The sequence below is a fragment of the Bufo gargarizans genome, chromosome 1, assembly GCF_014858855.1.
Source record: "Bufo gargarizans isolate SCDJY-AF-19 chromosome 1, ASM1485885v1, whole genome shotgun sequence".
NCBI lineage: Eukaryota > Metazoa > Chordata > Amphibia > Anura > Bufonidae > Bufo > Bufo gargarizans.
Window position 1 is genome coordinate 598529422 of NC_058080.1, and position 24739 is coordinate 598554160.

At 43.0% G+C, this 24739-nt stretch overlaps 1 protein-coding gene across 1 annotated transcript in view; it reads right to left on the minus strand.

Annotated features, from left to right (window-relative positions):
* MEGF10 (multiple EGF like domains 10) overlaps positions 1 to 24739 on the minus strand; it is a 115684-nt gene that overhangs the window by 69806 nt on the left and 21139 nt on the right. The window contains exons 2-5 of the mRNA XM_044291028.1: positions 8815 to 8945; positions 7793 to 7894; positions 5390 to 5490; positions 68 to 160 (exon numbers count right to left, since the gene is read on the minus strand). Of these exons, the coding sequence (XP_044146963.1) occupies positions 68 to 160; positions 5390 to 5490; positions 7793 to 7894; positions 8815 to 8927 (409 nt within the window). The 5' untranslated portion in view covers positions 8928 to 8945. The remainder of the gene's footprint in view (positions 1 to 67; positions 161 to 5389; positions 5491 to 7792; positions 7895 to 8814; positions 8946 to 24739) is intronic.

A 24739-nucleotide genomic window follows, 5' to 3' on the forward strand; every position in this document is an offset into this window, starting at 1 on the left:
AAACAGAGTATTCCCAGAGAGAGGAGCAGAGACATTCGGAGACAGGCAGCAGCAGCTGTGTACTTACCACTGGAGCAGTTGGGTCCTCCCCATCCCGGCTCACACTGACAGGTGTTAGGAGCTATGCAGCGGCCGTGAACACATTTATCAGCACAGTGAGCTGTCACATCAAAAGAAAGAGAAGGGTAAACCAAACAGCAGCAAATGCACCAGAAGATCAGGATTTAACAACATTCAATTATCTTTATTTTTTATTTTGTACTAATGGGTTTATCTTTATTTTCTATGTAATTTACATACAACCATGCAGATTGAAAGCCAAAATATACAATATAGTTTGAATTATGTATTCCTTATGTATTTCTGGAAGTCCCATTTTTAAAATGATGGATTTTTTAAGAATTTTTGATATTTTTAATTTGCCATGTCTTTATTTGGAATTTAAAAAAAAATCTTAACCTCCTGCATTCTTTGCAGTGGCCACTAAACAACATACCGGTAATAATAATAATAATAATAAAAGGTACAGATCATTTAACTGCAGTTATCTGCTTATCAGTAAAGGCAGGATTGAAATGCCAGATATCGCCAATATACTGTACACAAATAACACAGGGTCCACTATTCACAATAGATGATATCCCAGCTTATCAGCTCCCTCCTGACCTCTGCACAGGTTACAGAGCATGCCTAGAAAACTCTCCAATAGAAATCAATAGGGTCAACTCCTGTCCTGTCTATGGCCCATGGGGCTGCTCTAAGGCAAAACTCTAAATGGTGTTAACAACAGCTCAGGCAAGATGGCAGGCCCCATAATCATGTTCAGAAAATAAAATAAAAAGTCTACAAATAAAAACTGATTATAAAAAAATTATCAGGCACCAAAATGATAGGTGATTTATTCCTTTTATGTTACTCCTCTAAACCTTCCCCAGTCACATGTTTGACTGTCAACACTGTCATCTTTAGCTTTAAGGACTCAGGGTGAAGCTGAAAACAGGAACGATCCGTAAAACAGGTATGGTCGTGTGTATGAGACCTTAGGACTGTATATATTACAGTTTGTATTCTATAGCCCTTGAGCGCCAAGTTTTGAGGTGGCACGGTGGTATATTAATGGATGCATATTATTAGGATGTGCCAGCATGTTAGGATCAGTTGTTGTTCGACCTCTGGGATCTCCACAATCCTGAGAACGGAGGAACAGCAGAGCTAATTTACAGCTTCATGCCCTTCACTGAAAAACGTTGAAGAGGAAACAACACTAAAGCAATGCTGCAGACCCTTAGGGGGCATCAGAGCCCAGATCCACCCCATCATAAAGTGATGGCATATCCTTACAGTATGCTATTACTTTATAAGATGGGAATTGTCCTATAATATTCTAAAAGTTACTTTTTATAGATGACGTTAAATATGCTATTCTTCTGTACATTGTAATATCTTCAGCCAGTGACCACTTTGTAACTTCCTCTCTTTCTTCAGCTTCATGATTAGGGCCCTAATACAGCATGAAGCGTTATGTTTGAACAGCTGCTAATACAATAATATTCACAATGCCAAGTTCAGATTGGGGAAACTTTTACTAGGAATTCTCTCTGAAATTTGAGCTGAAATATGTGATCCTTATAATAGAGGCAGTTAGAGTTGGTAGCCTCTCTCCAGTTCTAAAGGGTTAATGCCGTTCTTCCCGCACGCTATGAGTTAGCTTATTATTTGAGTTTGGCACACTTAACTGGCTCTCTGCCATCCAGAGTCACCAACTGAGGGGAAAGCTTGGGCACAGCAGCTGGCAGTCGGCGCTAGGATAGTGTTTATGTAGTATTACATTCGCCCAAGGCTGGAGAAAGGGCATATTTTGTTACATACACCAGGATTAATCTAGTTGATTAAAATGGGACACAAACTTGAGCTTGGCTCTAAAATATGTGTAACAAAAATGTGTATTTTTACAAAAATCCAACTCTCCTACACAATCTATAGAGGACTTGCAAGATAGATTACATGTTATGCTATACTCTCCCTGACTGTCCTGAACACACAGCCTTCCACATTCCTATCTCCCAAGGAAGAGAACAACCTCGCTAGCACCACCTCTTGGAAGTGGCTCCCTATGAGTTAAAATCCAACTTTCCAGCAAGCCTTGGGATTTGACAAGGAAATATAGCCAAGTGAGATATCCATCCGTAAACAACTGTTTAGGGTGATTGCCCCTTGTCAGTACAGAGTAGTATTCTAGCTGGCTGCTGAGAGCCACTTCCAAGAGCTTGCACTGGCGAGATCGTTCTCTTTCTTGGGAGATACCTCTTTGCCTATTTGTTTCCCATAAAGCATTGCCAATAAGTCTCCATACTATGGAATACTTCCAATAAGTCGCCATTCATGACTGGTCTCTTTAAGAAGATTCAGCACCCCGCCTAAGCTGCATTTAAAGCATCATACCCAGCCAGCCAGGATCCTACTCTGTACTGACGAGGGGAAAGCACCCCAAAACAGCTGTCTACTGATGGATATCTGGCCTGGCTATATTCGCTTGTCAAATCCCAAGGCTTCTTGAAAAGTCGGATTTTGACTCATAGGGAGCCACTGCCAAGAGGTGGTGCTCGCGAGATGGTAAACACCCTTTGGCTGTTCGTTTCCCATGGAGCATTGCTAATAAGTCTCCATGCTAGACCCTGCCTAAGCTCCCCAGCTCTAGCTTGAAGAGAGATAATGGAAGATAATTGTCAAAGGAATGACAAAGTATTTTCCTACTTATATATGATACACGGCAACAAATAAGACACAAAGCAGGTCATGTACTAACATTTTGCACTAGTTTTTGGCATAGAATATTCAAAAAAATATGTGTGACTTTTTTGCCGTTTCCAACACCTTCGCTACTTTTACAAAAGGCGGGCTGTGGGTGGGAGCTCCGCAACCCCAACCATTTACCAACATGTGACCAGAAAACTGATCCACATTACACCAGAAATCTACTCCAGTTCTTGGCTGCTGTAGGTTTCTGGAGCACGCACAGCAGAAGACGCAACATATTTATTAAGAGGTGTCTTCTGCGTGTGAAATGCTGATCTGACTACCTCTGGGAACATTTCTCATTGCTTCTACAGCAAACCGTAGGGTTGTGACTTTTTAAGCACCATATGTTCAAAAATTTTAGGTGGACACTTGGCAGTTTAGGGGAAATCTATCATCTTTATCATCCCCCTATGCCAGTTTTCTTGCATAAGAAAGTCTCAAAGACAAGGTTTGCACCTTTCTAAACACCATTGCAACTAACAATTAGTGTTTTATGCCACCCTCACCACTTTCTGGAAAGGGACTGCCAGAGGAGACATTACATTTATGCATCTTCCGTAGGTGCAGGGGATATCACGCCGGTCTTGGTAAATCTGCTGTATGTTTTATTATAGTCTGCTTGACTGCTTTAATGCTTAGTTTTTCCTTTTAATAACTACATTTTGTAGATGATATGGTCTTTTCACACTGTGGCAAAGCTACCACTGACTAAACGGACCTTTAGGGCCCAATTTACTTGACAGAGGTAAAATGAGTATTGCTTTGTCTGCCATTGGGCAGGTATTCATCAGGAACATCTTTTTTACTGTGTTATATACAGAAGCATCCCAAAAAAAATGAGTGAATCAGTGGGCATTTGTCAGACTTCAGATGGCTACTGCAGACAGTGTGGGAAAAGAGCCCTACACATGGTAAAGCAGAGTATACTGTATATAACGATATACCCTGTAATGATGCATCTGAGCTCTCCTATACTTGTGCATGAATACATGACTATGTAAAACTTATAAAAGAAGACTTTCTGAACATATCTGCTCTGAGAACTGTATGCTTTCACAACTAGTAGACAGTCTATAAAGAACTCTTGGGACAATGCTGTCTAGACATTTGCTCGTGTCAATCACTGTGGAGTGTCATAAAACATCAAGTCTAAAGGAAATTTTGACTTTTTCCATTTCAATGCTCTACAGATTAGAATGGATCTAGTCACCCTCACAAATGTCAGTTATATCTGTCACCCACTCTTTCTGTCGCAGTAAATCATTGCAGTGCCTCAATACTGGACAGAAAGATTACGAAATTGTAGATATAGACATGAAGTAAATGTAGTATTTACCCATTTAATAAATATAACAGCATGCCTTAACTCCCATATTTTACTTAAGCCATGTCTATATATCCTGTTAGGGCACATATTTTTATTTTATTTTTTTACAGTGGGTTCCTCTGCTCTGGAACCCCTTTCTATCAACCAAAACCACTCTGTATGTGCAGCTCCCACTATAGGGGATCTAGCAAACCCATGGCTAGCCTGGGCAGCCATTCACTGTAGGAAAATGTATAGCCAGAAGCAAGTTGATAACAGCGGATAGCTGGGAGGAGATGGACCTAAGACTACCATTCTGCAAAGAATTAATTTCATGGGACAACCCCTTTAAAGGGAATTGTCTCATCTCAGACAATGGGGGCATATCGCTAGGATATGCCCTTATTGTCTGATAGGTGTGGGTCCCACCGCTAACTCCAGCCTGGCCACCACCAAACATGCTCCCTATATAAGTGAAAGGGAGCGCACCGCTCATGACTGGCCACCGCTGCCATTCACTTCTATGGCCACGAAGGAAATAGACGAGCCAGCGCTCATCTATTTTCAGCGGCCTCATAATAAAAAGAACGGAGGGCAGCTGGGCATGCTCAGTGCACTCTCCACCACTTTTGGGGCTCCATTCTCGATATAGATGCCTGTCCCATCGGTGGAACTCACACCTATAAGACAATTGGGGCATAGCCTAGCGATATGCCCCCATTTGAGGCAACCCTTTTAATTCAAGTATTATTTTTAACATATATGTTCAAAAAGGTACTACATTCTATGTATTATAATGTCACCGGTATTTACTAACCTTCACAATACTTTGTACTTGTAGTTTATGCTCATAATAACTAGAAATGTGACCATGCCCTTGTACATAGTTGGATGTCATCCACTGGATTAAGAAGAATTTGCCATTTGCGTATGAGAAATAAATGAAGTGTCTATTAAGTGGCCTCAGTAAGGGAAGTGGAAAGTCTATGTCTTCTATCTGGCATGATGTGAAAAATGCTTCATGGTCAGGAATGACCACATTCATAATAGATGCCATCAATAAAACCTCACAACCCACAAAAATCATCACTCTATCATGGTAGCAACCATTATGTGCCATAAGTGGTAAGTAGTCCTATTACGTGGTCAATCTATCACACCAAATGAGACAAGTCAAGGCAATTATTAGGCTACTGCACTAAAACTCTATTCATTTTGTATGACAGACATATGTACAAAAAACGTACAACTTTACTGTATTTAGACGTTCTGAATAATACTTACGCACGCACATGTCCTTGCTTTCATAAAACCCAGGGCAACACTGCGATTTACGCCTATACATGGTTTTTTCTCCACGTCTATATGCAGTGCGGTAACTAATTCTGTCGAAAACACAAAATAAAATATAATTATAGATCTAAGTCTAACAATAATAATACTCTTCATATACATAGTGCCAGTGCTCGCAAGAGCTTACAATCTATGAGGTAACACAAGACCTAAAAGTGTTGGCTTTGCACAATAGTCCAGCCATCATTTATACTAAATAGGGCAGTACATATAGACACATGTGTCTGATACCAGCCAGCATCTGTGAATGCACAGACATGAAATGCATTAGGGTTCAAGGAGTATGAAGGAATGAGGTTCTGAGGATAATGGTGATAAAAGAACAGGAGTCAATGTATGAAATTTGGTAAGTCTGCCTAAAAAGATGTGCTATTGAGGCAAGCCTAATACAGTTAATATCAAGAATGAATGTGATTTCTCAGGGTAGTCCATTCTAGAGAAAGGTGCAGCATGAGAAGAGTCTTGGAGAGGGGAGTGGGAGGCTTGGATTATAGAGAAGGTTAGTCTTAAATTGTTGGTAAAATGTAGAGGTCAGGTAGGGTGGTAGGCAGAGATAACGGAAGAGACATGGTGCAGTGTACAGCTTTTAGAGTGAGAGTGATACGTTTAAAGGGATTTTCAAAGACAACCATCTGATTGGTGGGGTCCGACACTCCAGGCCCCCTGCCGATCAGCTCTTTGGGAAGGCACCAGTGCTCCTGTGAGCACCATGGCCTTCTTCCTGCTGACTAAGCACAGCACTGTACATTGTTTAGCGGCTGTGCTTAGTATCGCAGCTCAGCCCCATCTACTTCTATACGGCACTCCCATAGAAATGAATGGAGGCCAGCTTCGCAAGCATGGCGCTTCCTCCTTCACTTTACAGGCCTGGTTATAAAGATAGGTGTGGGTCCTGCACCTATCAGACATTGGGGGCATATCCTAGCGAAATGCCCCCAATGTATGAGATGGGACAACCCTTTTAATTCTTAATTTGTATCTGTTCCTTTAATGCTTCACTATGCTGCAATGGTGAAGGGAGAGTGAACATAGGGCAGCTACACACATGATTTTGCTCTGCCATTTTTTTTTCTTTTGTTCACTCAAAAAGTGCAATAGATACCACTTACTTTCTTTTCAATACAACATGCAGTATTTATGGTGTTTTTTAATGGCTTTTTAAAAGCTACTGTGTGAACCGCTTTTGTTTTATTTTTGCAGTTTGTTTTCCATATAGAGAAGATGTCAAAACACAAAAAAAAATGCCAAACGTTAATGTGCTGCGTCTTTTAAAAAATGACAAACACCAAAAAACACCACTTTTTTATAACAAAAATGACAGTAACAAATAAACTCGTGTCTTCTGCATTTCATATTTCCCATACACTTTCAGCTATTATCTGGATTTGGAAAAACACCACTAAAAGCACAAAAGTGCAGGAAAACATCACAAAAAAATTAACGTGTGAACCTACCCTAAAGGTATGCCCACATGGTCGGGTTTATGCAGTTTGTGAAGCCAAAATCAGGAGTGGATCATAAAAAGAGATAAAGTATACTGGACAGGTACGACTTCTCCTCTTTTTTGAATTCACTCCTGGTTTTGGCTTCCAAAACTACATGCAGAAATCTGACCATGTGGCCGTACATTAACTGCCCATAAACTGCCCATATTTCAAACAAAGCTCTTCCACTTACCCTCCATTTCATAAGAGTGCAGGGCAAATTGCATTTACCATGTGCCCAAGAACAGGTACTGAATAGGGAAATTCTAGTGTTACATATATAGTACATGGATGATGACTTAAAAGGGTTGTCTGGGTTCAGAGTCAAACCCGGACATACCCTTATTTTTACCCAGGCAGCACCCCTGATGTTGACATCGGAGCATATCATGCTCCGATGCGCTCCCTTGCCCTACATCGCACAGGGCAAAGGCTTTTTTGTTTACAATAACACACTGGGCGGAAGCTTTGGTGACATCACTGGCTCAGATGGGCGTGCTTTAGCTGCCCTAGCAGTTTTACTGCCTAGGGCAGCGCTAAAGCCCGCCCATCAGTGCCGGTGACATCATCGGGCTTCCTGGCAGCCCCATGGAGAGCCCGGTATGTCACCGGAACTCTTGAAAATGCCTTTGCCCTGCGCGATTTAGCGCAGGGCAAAGGAGAGCATCGGAGCATGAACTCAGGGGGGCTGCATGGGTGAAAATGGAGGTATGTCCTGGTTCAGCTCTAAATCCGGACAACCCCTTTAATGCATAAAATAATATATAGTACGTAGATGATATACGGTATATGTTAGGCAGGATTGAATCTTTTATACAGTAAATGGAGGTCACATCAATGAATGACTTACCTGTGTCTTGTGCATTTAAACCAATTCAATATGTCTGTGCAGCTGGTGTAATAGACTTGGTCATATGGATGTGCATACGATTCCTGAACCGTTACAGAATAACTGTGAAAAGATGTACAGCAAATAGAATATATTTAGCGCCTTGTTAGTGGCATAAAATCCTCCATACCCCCATATGTGCATGTGTCCCAGGGTTGGCATCCCAAATTCAACAATGATAGGAAAAGACCGGCACTCTGTAGCTTGTAAAGTTGCTTTTTTATTGTCACATATCTCTGGTACTGTGATGCGTTTCGGCAATAAATATGCCTAGGCCAACCCTGGGACCTGTGCACCGACCAGCAGGTATATCGCAGTGCCGACTGACTTTTGTCACAGAATCAACTTAATTCCCAGTCTGTATATTCAGTCAATGGAAACGATAGCAATGAATCACAATGTAGACATATCAAATAAACTTCTCCAAGTCATCATCAGTGTAGGCCACTGGGTAGTAAAAATTACAGTTGAAATAGCCAGAAACCCGTTCCCTTAAACTGGGAAAACTGATATTCTCTACTGGGAATTTGTCTTACGTTATATGCTTTGCAAAGTCTTACTACTCCTTTATTTACATAGAGAGAAATGAACCTTTTAAATTCATGTTATTGCTGCTGAAGTGATTCTGATTAATGCTATCTACATCCTATAAATATTCATAAACCATTGAGAATAATGACACTAAATAATAATGCATAGACCAAGTAAATTACTATGGAAGTACCTATAAAAAGTGCTTCCAAGTCTGGGAAGCCCCTAGCTCGTGAAAGCTTGGGGTAGGGGCATTGAAAGCTATGCTAACATCTACATCAGAAGCTATGTTTGGATCAAACTTTTCCTTGAAAATGGCAGACACCACCACAGACCCCATTGATGTCCAGAGATTCCACTGGGGTGTCACTGGTATCTATCATACTGCATTGTGGTTTCCTTTATTAACAAATCAGTTTGACATCAGTTTTGCCCATTAGATACAGACTTACCTTTCCCAGTGGCTACACACATTTGGATCCTCGAGATTGAGAGAGAATGACACTCCAAGCGATTGGTAGAAAACTAATCCAAACAGCCCATAGCAGTGACCTATCGAAAACATCTTCTTGCATGAAACGACCTGTGGAGACATTACCCATGGTAATATGTAACAAAGCAAGAATGAGAACCTATCAACTACTTAGCATTACATTCAACCAATGGTCACCTGTGAGGGCACGGATCAAGTCATGGAAGGATTTGCCATCTGTTAATTAGAACAACATATGAAAACTTATAGACAGCTACAGTGAGGCATCATGGTCAGACAGTATAGGTCATCTTTTAACTTGTTCCCCTTGTAAAATATGGACCAAGAAGAAAGCTGTGTTGGGTTTGGTGGGATAACAAGGGAAGTATTTGAACAGTTGTTAAAGATATCTCCACCATCTCTCCCCAATTTAAATGCTGACACTTCACTATAACTCTATAACATAAAAGCCACACATAGAGCGTATTTCTGTAAAACTTTTCAAACCCATCTGTTAGTTTTGATGGAAAAACACCTATTAATTAATGGGGATGAGTGGTTTGGAGGACAACTCCTAATGTTGCAAGTCCCTGCAAAGGAACTTTTAGCTACTTATATCTATATCAATCATACATTAGCTGTGGGTAAACACTAATGTTATTGCCCACAAAGCATGGCAGGATGCCAATTTACATGGATGCCAAGCATGTCTAATGTTCTTAGTGAGAGTCAAGTAGACTGCAATTGCAGAAGCTATCAAGCAGAGGGGTCTTCTATATAATCATGTCATAACCAGGGGTGTACCTGGGGGGCATATGCCACATGTGCTGGTTGATGGGGGACACAAACCCTTTGCTTAGGACAGGATATTTTCCCCCTATCTACAGCTCTCCATACGGAGCTGTTCTTGAGACCACATAGTTGAAGAAGAAAGATCTTTTTTGATTGAGCTCAGTACCTTTAATAGTATTTAATATAGTAAATTAAGACCCATTTTAAATTCCTTCCTAACAGAAATATAGTCAAAATGTCTATCTACTGTATAAGGTCTTATGTACACAGCCAAATTACGGATGAGACATTGTATTTAGGCAACCGTATGGTGCATTACAGAGGCACATATGGCGCCACAGTGTTATATGGAACTATTGGCTCCACTTACGTGGCTTTGCTATTTTTTCAGCCCTTATGGTGATTAAGACTACATGCACAAGACCGTATCCGTTTTTCTATTTTGTGGTCTGTAAACCACGGATCCAAAAATGTGGATACTGTCTATATGCATCCCACACTTTTCACAGGCCCCATTGTCAAAATGCCTACTCTTGTCCGTCCACAACATGGATGCAGACAGCACACAAATGACATCCATGTGCTGTATGCACTTTTTGTGGCCCGATAGAAATGAATGGGTCCACGTACGATCCCTAAAAAAATGTGGACAGAAAATACAGTTGTAATAATGAGGCCTAACTGGAAGTATCACCAGCATGAATGATTGTTTCACGTACACAGTATAAATCTCATGAAGCCGAAGCCGTTTCATGGCCGTGTTGTCTGTCATTATGTTTACCGCTGGGTAAAATTACAGATCACGTTCCCGCATGCTGCCATCATACTACAAACAGCTCAAATTGGAAACATCTCAGAACTTCTTTTCATTTTATTCAAAGCCGCAGCAAAATCTAACAAAACATCTGCTCACTAGAATTGAATGCACCTTTTTATCATGCACAGGATTATGTAGGCTATACTGTGGGAAATAACGTGGTAGCAATAAAACCCTTATTAGAAGCATATTTACAGTTACCCATCAAAGCAGGGGTACCAATAGGGGTTCTAGAGCAATTGGGATCTCACATGATATATTGCAGAGTTTTGTTGACTTAAAGGGAGTCTGTAAAGTTAACCAAGCCCTATTAAAGGGGTTGTCTAGGTTCAGAGCTTAACCCGGACTTATCCCCATTTTCCCCCCTGACATGAGCATCCATTTTATGCTCCAATGCTCTCCCTTGCCCTGTGCTGTACAGCGCAGGGCAAGGGCTTGTTTGCTTACATTTTTACACTGCTAGGCAGAGGCTTCCGCCTAGCAGTGTTGCCACTGACGGGCGGGCTTCAGCGTGGCCCTAGTCATTTTACAGGCTCATTAGTGGAGGAGACATAATCAGGCTTACTGCTAGATGGAAGCCTCCACTTAGCAGTCCCCATGGAAAGCCCGGTACGTCACCAAAAAAAGCATTTGCCCCGCGTGATTCAGCTCATATCAGGGGTGCTGCCTGGGTGAAAATTAGGATATGTCTGGGTTCAGCTCTGATCCCAGACAACCCCTTTAAGTATATAACATATAGACATAGATAATACTGCTGCTGCTGGCCTCAGCCAATTTCGATGTCCATATTCACCCCTGTTCCCCGACAGCCCTGGAATTTATTGAGAGGACTCATCAGTCACCCTCAGTCTTGGCAGTCACCCTCCCAATGTATTCCACATGGGGAAATGGAAATTAATATGGACATCCAAATTGGTGAGCCCAGCAGCAGCAGTATTATCTGTGTAGTGCTCTATTTAATAGACACTTTTTTTCTCCACCTGGACCACCCATTTAATTTATCTTCCTTTAACCATGGGATGTAAAATAAGTATATTTTAATCTGCTGAAATTATTTTTCTATTCATATTTTTTTTTATTTATTCAAAGAGTTATTCTCATTGTTTCCATCACGATATGTAAATGATGAACTCAGCCTGGGATGACAGTTTAATTACGAGTACATGTCTGCTTCATGTCCCCGTGGTAGGAGCTGTAAGGGACCTACGGGACCACCATCTAAATAAAAACCAACAACTGGTGTTAACACTTAGTGGTGATTGACTTCAATGTATGTCACACTCACAGCTAACAAAGGACTCTCTGTGGGACATAGTGAAGCTTTGACTGATGGGACAAATGCCCGTATAGTAACAGGTTTATTGTTTCTAGTGCTTCTTATAAAGTCTTATATGGTGTATAAGATGTAGAGTTAAATGATGACATTCTACCCAACAGCTTGCCCCCACTGTGTGCATGAGCCTGATTTTGGCAGAAGGAATAGTTTATACCGCAGCTAAAATTCACACCCACGCTGTAATGTCAAAAGCAGCTTACACTCTTTCCCAGCAGAGCTGCCCTGTACAAGCAAGTCCTCAGTGAAAATGCCCAGCACTGAGCAAGAACTGTCTGGAGACCCGATTTACTTAAAATAAAACGTATAGATTTATAGCCGGGTGACTACATTATTATGTTATATTAGGCTATCCATCAGGCACCCATAAAGGGTTAAAGACAGCCCCGTGAACCAGAGTTGGGGGTGCTGAACGTCACTTCTATCGTCCTTCTGAAAGGGATGCAAAGCCTGCTGACTGATAGGACTCCTCTCTGCCAAGTGCTCTTGCGCTCACTGCTTTAACCCTTTATTGGCATCTTATAAAAGTTGACCTTGAAAATGCATATTCTGCGAATAGTAAGTCTTGAACGGCGCTCTTCTTTGGCAGATTTGCTTACATTTGCAGAGTGTAAAGAAAGAGACATTTCACACAATCACTATAAAAAATAATGACGTCACACACCGCTGACTTCAATTATTGGCTGCAGTGGAGCATGCGATCATGCCTATGCAGCATCGGACAGTGCAAGGGCCTGAAGAGGGAGATATCGGAGGCAAGGGGTAGGACTGGGGCGGCGGGGAGCAGGTATGAATCCTCAGCTTAGTGGGGCAGGCTGCTGGCACTTGGTAAAATGGCATTATTTCCAGAGAACCCCTTTAAATGTTGAGATAGGAATAACCCTTTAAAATGCAAGTTCTTGAAATCAGATGCATCTTAAAGGGCATGTTTGGGATTACTATGGCTTTTTTTTATAGATCTGCTCATGTAGTTGCTTACCTCATGTACATCTTCCCTATGCTTTTTTTTTCAGTTTGGACTCTCATGACCTGTTTTCATCATGTACACAAATCACTCTGGTTTGTTTCCTTCCTGTATGTAGCACTTCCTGTTCCTGTATCCAACCAAACCCATGATGCAGACTTCCTCTACTACAGCCCCGCCCCTAACAACGCCCAGCTAGTTTACAGCTCCTCCCACCCAGCTATTTACATGGACACTCCCCTATCACCGCCCCTGTTGCTGCTTTGACATGCCCATGGACATAAAAACATCACAGGAAATAAGACATCGAGGCATGGACATGGTCATGTGATCACAGCCCAGATTGGAAGATAGGGGCAATAAAAATAAAATACATTACACAATTACAGTTACCTTCAATAAGGATTATTTTAAAAGGTGGAAAACACCAGTGACAGACTGCTGAAATAAACCTGCCACTAATTTATACTGTACTCAGAGAGGGCAGCAGAAACGTTAATGGTAAATTAAATGGGGCCTATACAATATGTCCTTCAAAAAATGTGTGGACAAAAAAAAAAAAGGTAGAAAGGAAAGAACAAAATAAAAAGCAAAAACAAAAATTGTACCTGTCACATTGGACTGTCATCAGTAGCAACTTTAAGGCAACTTCTTGTCGCTAAAAAATCGTGGAACATTTTTTATAATCAAGTCAATTGTGTCCGCACTGCGACATGCTGCAACTACGACACGACAGTCGCAAAACATCCATCCGAATTGGATTTTTCTGCGACTGTCTCAGTCGCAGCATGTCGCATGTTTGAGTGCGACGCCACTGACTGTCATTACAAAAGCCATGCCTAAACCATGGATGTGTTGTAAGACTGATCAGTTTGGCTGGGTTCCCACGTTCAGGTTCTCTGGTGCAGCTTTAGAAGGCCAAACCAGGTGTGGATCATAAAGGGAGAGTATGTAAAGGACACATAGTACCGCACCTCTTTTTTAAATCCACTCCTGGTTTTGGCTTCAAAAGCTGCATCAGAAAACCTGAATATGTAAACCTTGCCCTCATGTTTTCCTATGTTTTCAAACAATTCTAAGATCTAAGAAGATCTAGGACACCTGGACTTTGTAGTTGCACAAAGCTGTCCAACATCAAACACAGGTGACACTGCTCATTCTTTTACATGATCTGTGCAGGTGGAGAAAAGACGACAAAAAGACACACACAACTTCTAGGGACAATGAAGACAAGTCTGTTTCTAGACTCCCACGTGCTCCGAGTGGTCTGTGACATACATTGTTTCACTCAACAGGGACACCATAAGGGCTCATGCACACAAACAAATTTTATTTCCGTTCTGCTTTTTTTCAGACCGTATGCGGAACCATTCACTTCAATGGGCCCGCAAAAAAAACTGAAGTTTCTCCGTGTGCATTCCGTTTCCGTATGTCTGTTCCGCAAAAAAATAGAACATGTCCTATTATTGTCCACATTACGGACAAGGATAGTACTGTTCTATGAAGGGCCAGCTGTTCTGTTCCGCAAAATACGGAATGCACACGGATGTCATCCGTATTTTGTGCAGATCAGTCGTGTGCATGAGCTCTAAACCAGTAGAATTAAACAGGACTATGACTATAATGGGAGGAATTGCACAGTACATTTATTAGTAAGGCTCAACTCAGACAGGAGGGTCTGATATTCACTTACATACTCTGATTTATGTATGTACTTTGCCTACCTCTTCTCTAGTGTTGAGTACTGGCCCCTGCATTACGTTGCGGTATAAACACATCCGTACACATACATGTTCATGTCCGTATAGTGGACAAGTACTTATTTGGGCTATCTCTATTTCGCTTTCTTCCTCCTCCATAAACGTACATTCAGGGACAGGGGAATAAACCAGTGCCAATGGAGAAATTCACAATGTCTGATTCTTCACTCACTCAAGTTTTGGGACTATCAAGAGGCCCCCATACACATCAGTTGGCTGATCATAAAAGAATCGTCAAGTTTGGACAACTTTTCTAAAGCAAAAAACACTATTGCTAACTCTTTCAATGTGCCTGTGATACTATGAGTATAACCTATATGAAGCTGCTGTAGAGTATAGGATGACCATACCAGGTATTACATTGGTGCCATAAGGACCCATTTCAAAAGGTAATACAATTTACTTTTTTCCAGTTTCCTATTATCTATATTAGGCCTCATGCACACGACAGTTTATTTTCACAGTCCGCAAAAACGGGGTTCGTAGGTCCGTGATCCGTGACCGTTTTTTCGTCCGTGGGTCTTCCTTGATTTTTGGAGGATCCACGAACATGAAAAAAAAGTCGTTTTGGTGTCCGCCTGGCCGTGCGGAGCCAAACGGATCCGTCCTGAATTACAATGCAAGTCAATGGGGACGGATCCGTTTGACGTTGACACAATATGGTGCAATTGCAAACGGATCCGTCCCCATTGACTTTCAATGTAAAGTCAGGAGTCCCTTTACTATCTCACTTGCGTTCATATAATGCAGACGGTGGCTCCGTTCAGAGCGGATCCGTCTGCATTATATTGTTAAAACATTTCTAAGTGTGAAAGTAGCCTCAGACGGATCCGTCCAGACTTTACATTGAAAGTCAATGGGGGACGGATCCATTTGAAAATTGAGCCACAGTGTGTCATCTTCAAACGGATCCGTCCCCATTGACTTACATTATAAGTCTGGACGGATCCGCACGCCTCCGCACGGCCAGGCGGACACCCGAACATAACTTGAAGCGTCCCCATCACCATGGGAACGCCTCTATGTTAGAATATACTGTCGGATATGAGCTACATCGTGAAACTCATTTCCGACAGTATATTCTAACACAGAGGCGTTCCCATGGTGATGGGGACGCTTCTAGTTAGAATATACTACAAACTGTGTACATGACTGCCCCCTGCTGCCTGGCAGCACCCGATCTCTTACAGGGGGCCGTGATCAGCACAATTAACTCCTCAGGTGCCGCACCTGAAGGGGTTAATTGTACTATCATATCCCCCTGTAAGAGATCAGGGCTGCCAGGCAGCAGTGGGCAGACCCCCCCCCTCCCCAGTTTGAATATCGTTGGTGGCACAGTGTGCGCCCATCATCGGGCCCCCCCCTCCCTCCCTCTATTGTAATAAATCGTTGGTGGCACAGTGTGCGCCCACCATCGCACCCCCCCCCTTCCTCTATTGTAATAAATCGTTGGTGGCACAGTGTGCGCCCACCATCGCCCCCCCTCCCTCCCTCTATTGTAATAAATCGTTGGTGGCACAGTGTGCGCCCACCATCGCCCCCCCCCTCCCTCTATAGCAGTAACAACATTGGTGGCAGTGTGCGGCCTCCCATCTCCCCCCCCCCCCCCGATCATTGGTGGCAGCGTAGTTCCGATCGGAGTCCCAGTTTAATCGCTGGGGCTCCGATCGGTAACCATGGCAACTAGGAAGCTACTGCAGCCCTGGTTGCCATGGTTACTTAGCAATAGTACAATTGTAGAAGATTCATACTTACCTGCTTGCTGCTGCGATGTCTGTGACCGGCCGGGAGCTCCTCCTACTGGTAAGTGACAGTTCTTTAGCAATGCGCCGCACAGACCTGTCACTTACCAGTAGGTGGAGCTCCCGGCCGGACACAGACATCGCAGCAGCAAGAAGGTAACTATGAATCTTCTACTATTGTACTATTGCTAAGTAACCATGGCAACCAGGAATGCAGTAGCGTCCTGGTTGCCATGATTACCGATCGGAGCCCCAGCGATTAAACTGGGACTCCGATCGGAACCACGCTGCCACCAATGATCGGGGGGGGGGGGAGATGGGAGGCCGCACACTGCCACCAATGTTGTTACTGCTATAGAGAGAGGGGGGGCCGATGGTAGGCGCACACTGTGCCACCAACGATTTATTACAATAGAGGGGGGAAGGGGGGGCGATGGGGGGCGCACACTGTGCCACCAACGATTTATTACAGTAGAGGGAGGGGGGGGCGATGGTGGGCGCACACTGTGCCACCAACGATTTCTAACAATAGAGGGAGGAAGGGGGGGCCCAATGGGGGGCGCACACTGTGCCACCAACGATATTCAAACTGGGGAGGGGGGGGGGTCTGCCCCCTGCTGCCTGGCAGCCCTAATCTCTTACAGGGGAATATGATAGTACAATTAACCCCTTCAGGTGCCGCACCTGAGGGGTTAATTGTGCTATCATATCCCCCTGTAAGAGATCGGGTGCTGCCAGGCAGCAGGGGGCAGTCTTGTACAAAGTTTGTAGTGTATTCTAACTAGAAGCGTCCCCATCACCATGGGAACGCTTCTGTGTTAGAATATACTGTCGGATATGAGTTTTCACGAAGTGAAAACTTAGATCTGAAAAAGCTTTTATGCAGACGGATCTTCGGATCCGTCTGTATGAAAGCAACCTACGATCACGGACATGGATGCCAATCTTGTGTGCATCGGTGTTCTTTCACGGACCCATTCACTTGAATGGGTCCGTGAACCGTTGTCCGTCAAAAAAATAGGACAGGTCATATTTTTTGGACGGACAGGATACACGGATCACGGCCTCGGCTGCAAAACGGTGCATTTTCCGATTTTTCCACGGACCCATTGAAAGTCAATGGGTCCGCGAAAAAAAACGGAAAACGGCACAACGGCCACGGATGCACACAACGGTCGTGTGCATGAGGCCTTATTCATATTTTAAGATCAACTGATCGGCAGCAAATAGTCCATGAAAAGTCAGGAGCTTGATGTTTTGTAAGATGGATATTAATATAGCAGCATAGCACAGAGGGTATAGGGAGAGGGGTCCATATGCCCTTTGGCCACATAAAACAGCAGCATTATAAAAAGACTTAATGATTGATCAGTATATGTTACCATAGAATACTTCAATATTATACTGTGTATTGATCCTACAAACTGTGGTGGTTAAAAGGAACCCTGGTATAGATTTTGACTCAGGGCTCACGAGTAAGCGGCAGATTATAAAAGGTGGTTTTATTGTGGTTTCTTTGTTTTTCCCCGCAAATTGCTGCATCTTTATTTGTTTAGGGGTTTAATCTGTGGTATGTATTTAATCCTGGGCCTGTATTTATTCAGGGGTCTGGGGTCTGAGGCTACTTTCACATTAGCGTTAGCAGGGTCCGATAGGCTGTTTTGGCAGGACATAATGAATGGGGCCAGAGCGGACTTCCGGCAGGGCACACATGGGCTAGCGTTAGTAAGGATCTGACAGGCTGTTCCCCTGCTGGACCCTGCTAACACTATGTGAAAGTAGCCTTATTTGTGTTGCTGTAGAGGTTGAAAATGACTGTAGAAGCGAGGAGCCAAGGATGTCTTAGCATAAACTCTGCTGTCATCTGGACAAATCGGCATGGTGGTCTGGGTCAGATCAAGAAGAAAAGGAAAGAAGATCTCACCTGTGAGTCACTGGATTTATAGATCAGTTGTTCCCCCTTCTGACATGTCAGTTAAACTAACTGATTACATTCCGCTCAAAGGTTGCGTGTATTCCAGGCTTAATTCACAACTGGGCATCGCTACTCCCTTCAGTGCGCATGGACACAGCGCTTTGACAAGGGGAATTTGACCCAGTTGTCAATGCTAGCACAGAACCTAATCTGCCACTGCTTAGGAGCTGCAGGGCATGCCTCTGAATGAATAGATTCTCTTTTGGCACTATACTCTATACATGTAACAAAGTCAGATGTAGCAGGGCTGAGTTTGTTATTTGGCACAATGATGCAAGTAAATGAAATGAATTATTTTTACCCTACAAGCTTATACATAGCAGAAGCTGGATTTGAGCTACATATGCACTTTGACGTCTTAATGTAATTGATTTGCTTTTTATTCCCATGAAACACGACATCAATAAATACATAGTATAGTATCACCGTTATTAAAGTCATGAAATAAAGCTGATGTTTGCTTTGTCTCCATTGATCCCCCTTCATGTTTGTTTCATCCCGGTAACTGGAATGTGTACCAGCAATTTCTTAAAAGCCTGACTCACAGTCGGCTTGAAATACATAAAGAGCTTCTCTAAACCAATGCAAAACCAGGCAATTCAAAGGCTGCAGGTGTCTTTGAAGAATGACAGATCACAGCTAATGCCTCCAAAGCCTCTTCAAATCAGAAGCGCATTCTCTCTGGCTCAACTGCATCTTCCTACAGTACAGGCCATACGACAAAGGAGTCCACACAATGATTCTCCATTCAAGACATGAAAATATCACCCATGTCTATCTTCTGTGGCTTCTTATGAATCAGTCTGTTTCTGGGGCATCCTCCCATTCACTGACAGAAGGTCTGTCCAACCACATCAAACTATCTATGTATATAGTGTAGTGTGCTCAAATCTCTTCAGAGATGATATAGGTAATGGCTTTGCTTCTGGCCATAAAACATTTCCAGTGGTTGATAGCTTCCACTTAATGTGATGAGTGGCTGGAGAAGCAGAAGTAGACATCAAGCCTCCACTCTAATAAACTGTGCTGGATGTCTGTTGAAAGCTCTAGTAGTTTAGGGTTTGGCAACCCCCTCCCCACTTATCAGGACATATAAGGCTCCATTCACACGTCCACAATTCTGTGGAATGGAATTGCAGAACCATTCATTTCTATGGGGCCGCATGATGTGCTGCCCGGATCCGGAAATGCAGCTCCGCATTTCTGGGTCCGCAATTCCGTTCCCGAAAAAAATAGAACATGTCCTATTCTTGTCCGCAATTGTGGACAAGATTAGGCATTTTCTATTTAGTGCCGGCGATGCGGAACGCACATTGCCGGTGTCCATGCTTTGCGGATCCGTGGATCCGCAAAACACATACGGATGTGTGAATGGACCCTTAAGGAAAGCTTACTTACCTGCTTCCCAGCACTGGCTCCCTGGTTCTTCTCCTCCTGGCCTGTGATGCTTCAGCAAACGGTCAAATAAAGCAAGAGGATCCAGTCACCGCTGTGACCACTGATTGGCTGCAGGCGGCGCCAAACCAGATGTTTTCAGTAGCGATGAGCGAAGTATTAAAATTTGATTCGGCTGCTTCATCGGGTACACTGTACAGTGTTAGCATCCATCTAGTACATCTTTGAAGGGGTATTCTAGGAGCTTAAAGGGATTTTCCTGGTTACAGATATCCATGTCATCAATATCTGATCGGTAGGGGTCACCTGCCACCCCCACCAATCAGCTGTCACTTGCAGTTGCAGTTCCAGCTAATGTCATGAAAAAAAGGATCAAAGTCAGACATATTGGATTTGAACTGCCCGATCCTTTTAGAGGTACCACAGTATTATTACTATTTATTTATTTATTTATTTGAAGTGTCATTGATTCCAGTACAGAGCAATAGGCATTCACTTTGCTAGAACTTGAAAGTCCATGGCAGACGCACAGTCAGATGTACAGAAATCCCACTCCAGATATCCAGTATGGAAGGGGGGTGTAAATGACAGCTTCCATACAGAAGAACGTAACTCATCTTTATTGGCGCTTTCAAAACGTACAGTATCCATTCAATCTGCACAAGGGATTTAGTCAAACATACTGGACAAGGCCCCTTTTGTGGGTCAAAATGTAGCTGTATGTATTGGAAGTGCCCATAAAGATATGAATAATGTCCTCCAGCATAGATGCAGTCACTTAAACTCTTCTTTCCGTATGGCTGCTACATACAGAATGTCAGAGCGCTGGAAGCCATGTAGATGGCACTCATCATCCAGGCTGATGCATGGCGGCACACATTAATAGTATAGCATTCACCTGCCTGTTAGTAGTAATACATGAATACTATAGTGAATATTAATTAAAGTTCTAGAAAAGGCAGTATAGTTTAACCCAGTGTCTACACATTAGACATGCATGTATGAATTGGGCAGTATCTGAAGGCATCTCACTAGTAGTAGTGAAGTACTACAGTTTGCTGTAGGTGAAGATCTCGCGGGGTGCCCATAGAGATGGTGAATGGGAAAATGCAGGCATGTGTAATGGTGAAATACATAACCATTACTTATATCAGAGACTGGCTCATTATATCTGTTCTTTATTATTATTATTAACCATTACTTATATAGAGACTGGCTCATTATATTAGCACTCATTAAATCTGTTCTTTTTTATTATTATTATTATTATTATTATCTGGCTGCGTTTTACATTCTCAATTGAATTCTTAATTAAATGCTGCAGTTGTAAACCCTAGCACAATATTAATTATTGTTACTAGCTGTATGCATTATTAAAGAGTTTTCCCAGAGCTATAATATGGATAGTCTGCCCATGGGATATCAGATTGGTAGGGATCTGAATCACGCACCCCTGCTCATCTGCTGGTTGAGCTGCAGTACCAGACACAACCACTACTAATAGTATGGCGCTGTGCCTTGTAAACAATGAGGAGGACACTGCGATGACTGGACCGCAGTGGCCCCTTCAGTGACCTGATTAGCAGTGGTACCTGGAGTTGGACCCCCACTGAGTCAAGGCCATGAGTACTGTAGTCCCAGAAAGTCCCTTTACCAGAGTGCCATCATATTTCACACCACTGTAAAATAAATTAGTTCTTGTCACCAGCGGCACTTATTATGTAATGTCCCTAAGCTAAGAACCATTTAATGGTCGGCCAATCAGTCGATTACTGGCAGAAAACCACAGTATCCTTAGAAAACCAACGTAAACTCAGGGAGACCATGCATACTCCATGTTATTGTGGCCCTGGGCAAATTCAAATCCCAGACCCCAGAATCCAAAACAATGATTCACTTCGTTGTTCAGTTCCTGTATCTGAACTGACTTTTTGCTCCCCCCAGGTGCCCACCACACATGCCTATCAGCCTCCCCTCCAGTTCTGCTCCATCCAAAGAAGTAAAATGCTTCCACTGTGTTTTGGGAAGGCCCACATACACTTGGCACTGCCCGGCTCATATTAAGCTGTGCCACATTTGTTCTCTGTCAGTAGAAGGGTTGTATTAGTCACACACTGAAGTGTTTGCTTGAAAGTCCGAATATCTACTTAATACGTAGAACACAGCAGACTGGAACAGTTGCCATTTACAAACTATGTCTGAGAAAAACAGAAAAGATTAAACGATCAGATTTCCCTTTATTTCCTAACAAGCTGCACAACAGCTGCCCCTTCTGCACCGCAGCAACTGTTACTTCCACGTACAACAAACTTTCTGTGTTCATAGGTCAACTGCATGTGCTATGGATTAAACCAGTAGCAAAGGGCTATTGTGGACCAGGACTCATTACTTGCTGCTTGTTGTAATAGGTTTCACCGCAGCCATCAATTTCTAGTAGTTATAATGATCAAATATATAGCTGTAGCATAGCGGGATCTGCAATTTGACATTTTGTAGATAGCCTTGTGCATTGTGATTAGTGTTGAGCGAAGCACGTGCTGTAAGGAGATCCATTTCCGTACAGCATTTAAATGTATGGGCTGCGCCGAGGTGAAATTCGCTAAGTCTATAGGTCAGAACTTCGGGCTTTGATTATACAACTTTAAAACCATTTTAAAACAGCAATCCAAAGTCGGCTTCGGTACCGAGATACCAGTCGGTAACAAAGCAGACTACGGATTGCTGATTTAAAATGGTTTTAAAGTTGTATAATCAAAGCCCGAAGTTCTTAAGAAATTTCACATCGGCTCGGTTCTCCGTACAGCCTTCAAATTAAGTTTTGAACAAAGCGACTTCGGATCTCGAACCCAAAGCGCGCTTCGCTCAACACTAATTGTGGTAGGTAGTCAGTTGTTCCACTGTCAGACATACCCACTCCCCAATAGCTCATCATAAATAACCCTCTTACTGTATGTCTCTCTAATAATCCACAATTTACTATGAGCCATGAAACTTATTAGATAGTAGAAGCTGCTTTTAAGGTGGCAGTGGGCACCCCTTACCACTTGCACATGCGGTTTGTCTACCGCTGAGGTTACCTACAATCCCATGTAAAACCTCAGCTCAGATACATTTTACAATCTGCTTAAAGGGATTGTCCCATGAAAAATATTTTACATTTTGCAAACCAGCACCTAGGTCTAAATACTTTTGTAATTGCATGTAATTAAAAATGTAGTATAGCCCCTGAGTTATTCACTGAATTGTATCTGTATAGTGCCACCTGCTGTTTGCTCTTCTTTTAAAATTCTACGTCCAGGTCACTGAGATGGAAGCACATGTTCAGTTCCATCCTTCAACTGGCACCAGCTGCAGCAGAAAGGACAAACCCCTTGAGTTGCCGCCTTGAAATAAATCTAGCAGAGCAGTTGGAGCAATGAATGGGGAGATCTCTAGATCCATGTGAGGTACAGGGCTGGTTCTAAGCTTGTTACATGGTAGCTATCCGATAAGTCAATGTTCGCCCAATGTACTATATGATATCTGATTTTCATTGTTTACATTGTTCTTGTGATAGTAAAGAGTTTTTGCTTTGTTTAATGCTATATTTGCTTAGTTTTCATTTAAATGGATTTGGGGCCCATAAACTGACCATTCAAGAAAAGTCATAGAGATAATAACTCTAATAACTTAGGTAAGAACTAATGACTTTATGGCCATGCTGCCTTTACAAAGTGAAGAAACAAACTTCTTACTGTTTACAAACAAAACATTCTCTTTTGGGTTCGAGGTTAAGAGAGGTTCTGGAACTTGTTCCCATTGTAGAGACCCAGCTGGTGTATGGAGACTTACTTTTAGGTAATGCTCCATGAGAAAAGGTATGCTGTACAGTCCCACAGGTCTAGAGGTACCCTGGTCCACAGATCCTGGACAGGTCTAAGGTTTCATAGTCCCAGAGCTTCGTGGGTGAACACAGTTATACAGCTCCACCATCTTACATTACAGATAAACAACTCGAAGCGCCTGGGTCCCATAGCAAGAGGTATGTGAAACAAAATGGATCCGGGATGGCCCATAATGCAAGTCAATGGGACGGATCCGTTTTCTCTCATTACTATTTTAAAGATAATACAACTGGATCTGTTCATAACGGATGCATCTGGTTGTATTATCTAGACGGAAGCGTGTTTTCTGATGACAGTAGTCTTATACATCCTTAGTCATTCATGCCCACCGCTCCACAGTGCCATAGATGTATACACAGATGTATGTCTCTACAGTGTACAAGTTTAATTGGTGCACATGTCCACAGCTGAAATTATAGCTGCAAAGCTTAAAGCGTAAAACTTTGCTTTAAAATATTCAAAATAGTCTAAAAATGTATTTTGTAATATACATTATTAATCAGTCATACAGATTTCCTGCTCGAATAGGCAACCAAAGTCCTGAGTGCCTATCGTGTCTTAAAATCATTATTCTTGTACTGGTGTACGGATTTCACAGGGGGCCTCTATAGCACATTGCTACTCCTGTACTGATATGCTATAGAGAGCCTTGAGCTAAGTAGTAGAGCAGGGTTAGGCAGGAGCCCGCTCCATTCAGCTAAATCCTGGCATAGCACACTTATACAGGGTACCCATGTGTTGTGCCAGAATTTAGCTAAGGCTACTTTTACACTAGCGGCAGGACAGATCCGACAGGCTGTTCACCCTGTCCGATCTGTCCTGCCGCTATTGCGCCATGCCGCCGGACTGCCGCTCCGTCCTCATTGACTATAATGGGGACGGGGGGCGGAGCTCCGGCGCAGCACGGCAGTGCACGGCGAGAGGCCGCCGGACTAAAAGTACTGCATGTCCGACTTTTTAGTCCGGCGGCCTCTCGCCGTGCACTGCCGTGCTGCGCGGTGGCCCGCCCCTGTACCCATTATAGTCATTGGGGACGGAGCGGTAGTCCGGCAGCACGGCTAAATAGCGGCAGGACGGATCCGACAGGGTAAACAGCCTGTAGGATCCGTCCTGCCACTAGTGTAAATGTAGCCTAAGTCTGAGGGGAGCAGCGATCTGTGATCTGGCCTGTGCAGCATTCCCTGCGACCCCCAGTGAGATCCGTACTCCAGACGGGCCAACGCTGTACTAAAATAATGATTGT